The 5,774-nt window shown below is 49.7% G+C and overlaps 1 protein-coding gene across 1 annotated transcript in view; it reads right to left on the reverse strand.

The window, feature by feature from the left end:
- Window positions 1-5,774, reverse strand: part of CCDC135 (coiled-coil domain containing 135) — a 14,912-nt gene that overhangs the window by 5,613 nt on the left and 3,525 nt on the right. Inside the window, 7 exon segments of the mRNA XM_008941462.1 lie at window positions 785-1,011; window positions 1,672-1,800; window positions 3,422-3,550; window positions 4,022-4,094; window positions 4,586-4,720; window positions 5,125-5,343; window positions 5,702-5,771. Of these exon segments, the coding sequence (XP_008939710.1) occupies window positions 785-1,011; window positions 1,672-1,800; window positions 3,422-3,550; window positions 4,022-4,094; window positions 4,586-4,720; window positions 5,125-5,343; window positions 5,702-5,771 (982 nt within the window).

The following is a 5,774-nucleotide window of genomic DNA, read 5'->3' on the forward strand; positions in this document are numbered from 1 at the left end:
CTTTCCCTTTGAGGAGGAGAAAGGTTAACAGAGAGCATCTGTTACAGGTCTGGGGGCAGTCCTGACTCTAAACCATGACAGTTAGAGAACACAAAACTGGCAAGATTTCCAGAGAGTTCAGTAAAAAGCCAAGGTAAAAACTGGGCATCTCTGCCTGGACTATGATGACATCTCTTGGCCCACAGTCTTACTGTTCTTCCCTGTGCCTGAGAAAAAAAGTGTAAAGCTGCTTAAAGCAATACAGAAGTCTCCTATTTGCCTCCAAGCTCAAAGTTATATTGAGAAGTGTCCCTGCCCAAGGGAACTGCAGGAAGCATGGTAATTTGAAGCACAACAGTTTCCCACAGGAAAGGAAAAAGGAGCATATTGGGTGCTGGTCCAAAGGCAGGTCACCTGGCAGAAGGGCCTGGTGAAGTGTCTGAGCCATGCTACCAGATGTCAGATTTCCTCCAACAGAGGGTCAGAACAGGAAATCATTTGACTAGTTTCGAGCCTTGTGAAAATTTCATTCTAAAATCACAGTCAAGCTTTTTTTCTTTCCTCTGGCACACATTTTCCAAGTTTCCTAGACTCACTCTGATTGCACAATGCAGTTTGTGACAACTGATCACACTGTCAGGGAAGCAACTTTGAGACACAGCAGCTGAACAGGGCTTGGGTGTCCCACCTGGAGTTCTGGCTTGGCTGCACCCACTGAAAATGAATCTGAAGCCCTAGTCAGTATGCTTTGCATAGCGTAAACACGACAGTGCCAGACACATCTCTGTCCCTGCCCTGCCCGTACCACTATAGGCCGAGAGTTCATGTCAGTTCTGGTGCCAGCCAAGTGTACTTTCTTCCTTCTTTTGCCAAACGCCACGTGCCGGACACGCAGGAAGTCATCCCGTCCCACAAAGTACTCTGTCATCTCATGAGCATTTTCAACACGTTTCTGGAGGCCATCAGCTCGTGCCCCATTGTAAAACTCCATCACATGGTCCGTCTCTGGCTCCAGCAACCTATAGGTGTGAGCTAAGCACACAGGAGAGATTGCAGATGGTGTCAGAGCTAGCAACCACAATACAGTAGGCACAAGTGTGTCCAGAGGAAGACTCATCTTCTTCATCAGCCAAGAAATCAAATGCACGTAAAAGCTGACGAAGGGAGTGTTATCCCCTCACTGCTCTGTACTGAGATGCCACGGCCTGAGGACAGCAGGACAGCTTTGCAGGGCCACTGCCTTCCTTATGTAGTGAGGCTGTAATGAGTGGAGCCTGGACCCTGCCCTTCCCAAACCTGGAATGGGCGCAGCCTCTCGGGGTGAAACGTTGCTTTACCAACAGATCTGATGCAGGTCTCTCTCTCCCCCAGCTGCACAACACTGAGAGACCAAACATAATCCTAAGGAGAAAGTTTCTACTTCTATCAACTCTCCTGGTAAAAGTAAATTCTATCACCCTATAGATGGGATACATGTTTTTCTCCTGTTATGCTGGGAGAGAGCACTGTCCAGGACTTGAAGCCAACAACCCAATTCTCTGTTCTTCGCTGGAGACTATATTATTTATCTAGGCAATTCCTCCCAAAAGCTTGCTATCCCCCCAGACTTTGGGTTTTTGCCACTGATTGACCCTTCTCACATTCACATGAAGTCCCATGAGCTGCAGTGGCTGCCCAGATCAGCTGGAATACCTTTAAGACTGAAGAGGTGTCCTGGGCTGAAGTACTCTGTGGTCATCTGGGTTTGTTTATTCACTTCTCTCATATCCAACATGTCTTCTCGGTTTTTGAACCACTCCCTCACCTCCACTACTTCAGTATCTGTCAGGAGACAAACCATTTCACAACGTCACCCTGTTGGAGGTGGTAGGATTCATCTGATGAGCTTTCAGGGTCTGGGCAAACACCCTGTGCACCCGGTACAGCCCCAGCAGGTGTCTACAGTCACTGGAACTGGCCCTGCACACAGGGGCATTTGGGAGATGAATCCCAACCCATGTCTGACCTTGAACACCTTGAACACCTTGAGAGGGTTTATTCCTCTCCATCAACAAGAACTCAAGTTATCAGCTCAGGGGCAAAAGGCAGCACAGCAGATGCCTATGGTTAGGCGAGATAAATTCCTTCCCAAATATTTAATGGTAGCATCAGGAGCGAGGGGAAAGGAGACAAGGGCAGTACACTGTCCAGGAGGGCTGAGGACAGGACACTGTGTGCCCAGCTGGGAATATACATGGTTTCTTGGACCAGCTGTTGAGAACTAATGCTTTGGAGTACAGAAATAGCCACAGTCTGCAGCTGTCCCCTTCTATGGCTCCTGTCAACACCGACTGGGAGTGTTGGTCTGCTCAAGGGCCGGGAGGCTCTGCAGAGGGATCTGGGCAGGTTGGATCAATGGGCCAAGGCCAACTGCATGTGGTTTAACAAGGCCAAGCACCAGGTCCTGCACTTTGGTCACAGGTCCAGTGTGTGCCCAGGTGGCCAAGAAGGCCACCAGCATCCTGGCCTGGAGCAAAAGGAGTGTGGTCAGCAGGAGTAGAAGAGTGACCATGTCCCTGGACTCATCCCTAGGGAGGCCACAGATTGAGTCCTGGGGTCAGTTTTCAGCACCACAGGATCAGAAAGACACTGAGGGGATGGAGCAGATCCAGAGAAGGGCAACGAAGCTGGTGAGGGCTCTGGGGAACATGGCTTGTGAGGAGCAGCTGAGGGACCTGGGGGTGTTTAGTCTGGAGAAGAGGAGGCTGAGGGGAGACCTTACTGCTCTCGACAGCTCCTGGAAAAGACGTTGGAGTGAGGTGGGGGTTGGTCTCTTCTCCCAGGTAACCAGTGATAGGATAAGAGGCAATGGGCTTCAATTGTGCCAGAGGCGGTTTCAATTGGATATGAGGAAGAATTTCTTTCCTGCCAGAGTGGTGAGGCCTTGGCCCAGGCTGCCCAGGGAGGTGCTGGAGTCCCCATCCCTGGAGGGGTTCAAAAAATGTGTGGATGCAGCACTTGGGGAGCTAGTTTAGTGGTCATAGTAGTGCTGGGTTGATGATTGGACTCAATGGTCTTGGAGGTCTTTTCCAACCTTAATGATTCTATGATTCTATGATGGGAATAGCAATACTAGTCGACCAATTGAAACCAGCCTCTCATTTCTCCAAGACTGAAAATCCAGGCAGCTGACCTGTGACACTGAACAGTGTCACTGCGGGGATGTAAAACAGACTCCAACTCCCACAGGAACCCTTAGCAATGATGGAAAGTTCTGGGGATTGACAGCCAATGAGCATTATGAAATATGTGAAGATGTGGTAGAGAAGTCCCCCACAAAAGTGAAAGGAGGATGTGAAAGCACAAGAGAGACTGGCAGAAAAAGTAGCCCCGAGCCTTCCCATCAGCACATCGCAGGCTGTGTTTGCTCAGTGTGTCACATCTCTTCACCCATCCCTCTTACAGTTTAAGCCTGCGTAGACAGTGAGGCGTTTCACCAGCCCATTTCCATTCAGGTACGGGGCCCAGTTCTCCAGTTTTGCTTTCTTGTACAGGATCACCTTCCTCCCCTGGGAGCAGCGGGTCTCAAATTCTGCAGTGGGCAAAAGAGGCATCAGAAAAATTCACTCCTGTGTGCTCAGCCCAAGGGAAAAGAATTGCAGAGGGAAAACCCCCATGGTCTAGGGGAAACCATGCGTTTATTGAATGTTCAGCTGCCAGTAAAGCTGTTCAGACCCTGCTGTTGTGCTTCAATGTCATGCAGGGTAATAACTCTGTTCTCTCCCAAAGTCGCTTGTGCATGATGGTAACAGAAAGTCCACCCCAGACAAAATATCTGGCAGAAAAAAACAGTGTCTGCCTGTCTGTCTGTGAGGGAGTTCTGACCCACGGTGAGACAGTGCACCAAGAGCAGGCACTCAAACCAATAGCTGTTGCTACCTTTATCTCCTGCATTTCACTGCTGTACCTTGTCCATCCTGCAGGGAGAACTCTTGAGGGAGACAAACACACCCCAAATCCAGTAAAAGGTTAGCTGGGGGGCAGACAAAGGAAGAATACATACCCCTTGGAGATATCTGAATTGGGTATACCCATGATGGTGGCATCTCAAAACTCCTGTCTTCTTCCTCCTTTTCCTGATGAAACAGAAATTTGCATTTTTGGCAGCTTCTCTCAGCATGCCGAGGAGAGGAGGTGACAGAGGGGATGGTTGGTTATTGGTGTTCCTCCGTCCCACTGTGCTGGCACACTGCTGCTTTATCACGCTGTGTTCTCCCACTGGCACAACATACCATTTTTTGCTTCCAGCACACAGCATTTTTTGGTATATTAATTTCTACATCTGGCTGGCAACTCCACCCAGAAGTCAGGAGAGCAGGGTGCTGACCAGCAGAGAAACAGTGTCCAGAAAGATTTCAGTTTGGATTTTATATTTGAAAATTATTTCATCCCAAAGGTAAATGCACTAGAGGCCTCCAGAGATTCCCTTGCCACTTATGACACCAGAGGTGCCACTTGGGGTTCTGCTTCAGATTCAATACTGAGAAAGAATCTAAAGAGCTGACCAAAACCTAGCTAGAGCAGTAGTGACCTGACCTGGAGAGGCAGCAGACAGGCAGACATACACGTTTGAGTCACTCACCATAGCATCCCGGTCCCTGACAGAGAACTCTTTTTCCTTCTGAGCATCTGGGAGTGGCCCGTTGCTCCCCGAAAGCATAATTTCCCAGCGGATGGCATCACCCAAGTCAAAGATGATATCCTAGGCCACAGAAGAAGGCCACTTACCTACACGGCAGTCTCAAGGGCCTGACACTAAACTGAATGCTGCTCCTGCACATCTCTGGTGTTCTGGACCTGGCTGGGTGTCAGACAGACCCTGGATGTGGGCTCGTTAGACCCTTGGCTGGCTGGTGGGACCCCAAAGACTGCCCTTGTGTTCTAGCACAATAGGAGTTCAATAGGTGTGATCCATATTTGCCAGCTCAGGGTCTGAGATGTCCTGGAGTAGTTCCAGACTCTATGTAATCAGAGCAACATGACCACAGAGCCAACACAGGGAATGGTTAAGTGGAAACTGGTATCATGAGTGACCTTGGACTTACCTAGGACTCAGGTTAGCTCACCTGTCTCTCCCAGGCACTGGGGTGCGTAAGGGCCAGTTACCTTGCAGCCATTCCAGCAGTCCTGCATGTTCACCCAGTAGTTCCTGTGGTTCCAGATGCTCTCTATCCCAAGGAAATGCTCATCCATGGTGCTGTGGCTGTTTCCCGTGAAGGGGTTGATGAAGAAGTTCTCCGGAACCTCCCTCTTCCCAGACAGAACCAAAACCCACGCGTGCACCCGTAAGCCATGCAAAGGGTCAGGCTCGGGCTTTTCTACCTCCTGTAGAGCAAAAGACAGAGCAGTAACTACTGACATTATGTTGCCACTTCAGTCCAACCCAGTGGCAATCTTACGGTCTGTTCTGCCCACTTCTAAAGACCTCCAGGCCCTTAACACTCTTGAGAAGAGTGAGGCAGTACATATCCAGTGAATACCCCTGTGCCAGCACATGCTGTGTTCCCAGTGCCCAAGTGCTCATGGCCATAATCAAGGTTGTGTATTGTGGTTGTGAAGATTGTGTTGCCATAATCTTCAGCGCAGAGGGTGGTGACCTCCTTTCTTTGGCCAGCCATTAACAGTGTATCAGCTCTTGCTCCTGGAGTTTACAGTGAAGCGGGCACCACAAACTCACCGTGACCTTCTCCTCTTTTTTTTCTTTGTTCTTCTGAGCAGCTTCAGTTTCTGACTTCTTCTTGGCCTCCTGCTGACGC

Source organism: Merops nubicus, unplaced genomic scaffold (genome assembly GCF_000691845.1).
Source record: "Merops nubicus isolate BGI_N331 unplaced genomic scaffold, ASM69184v1 scaffold30885, whole genome shotgun sequence".
In the NCBI taxonomy this organism is placed as follows: domain Eukaryota; kingdom Metazoa; phylum Chordata; class Aves; order Coraciiformes; family Meropidae; genus Merops; species Merops nubicus.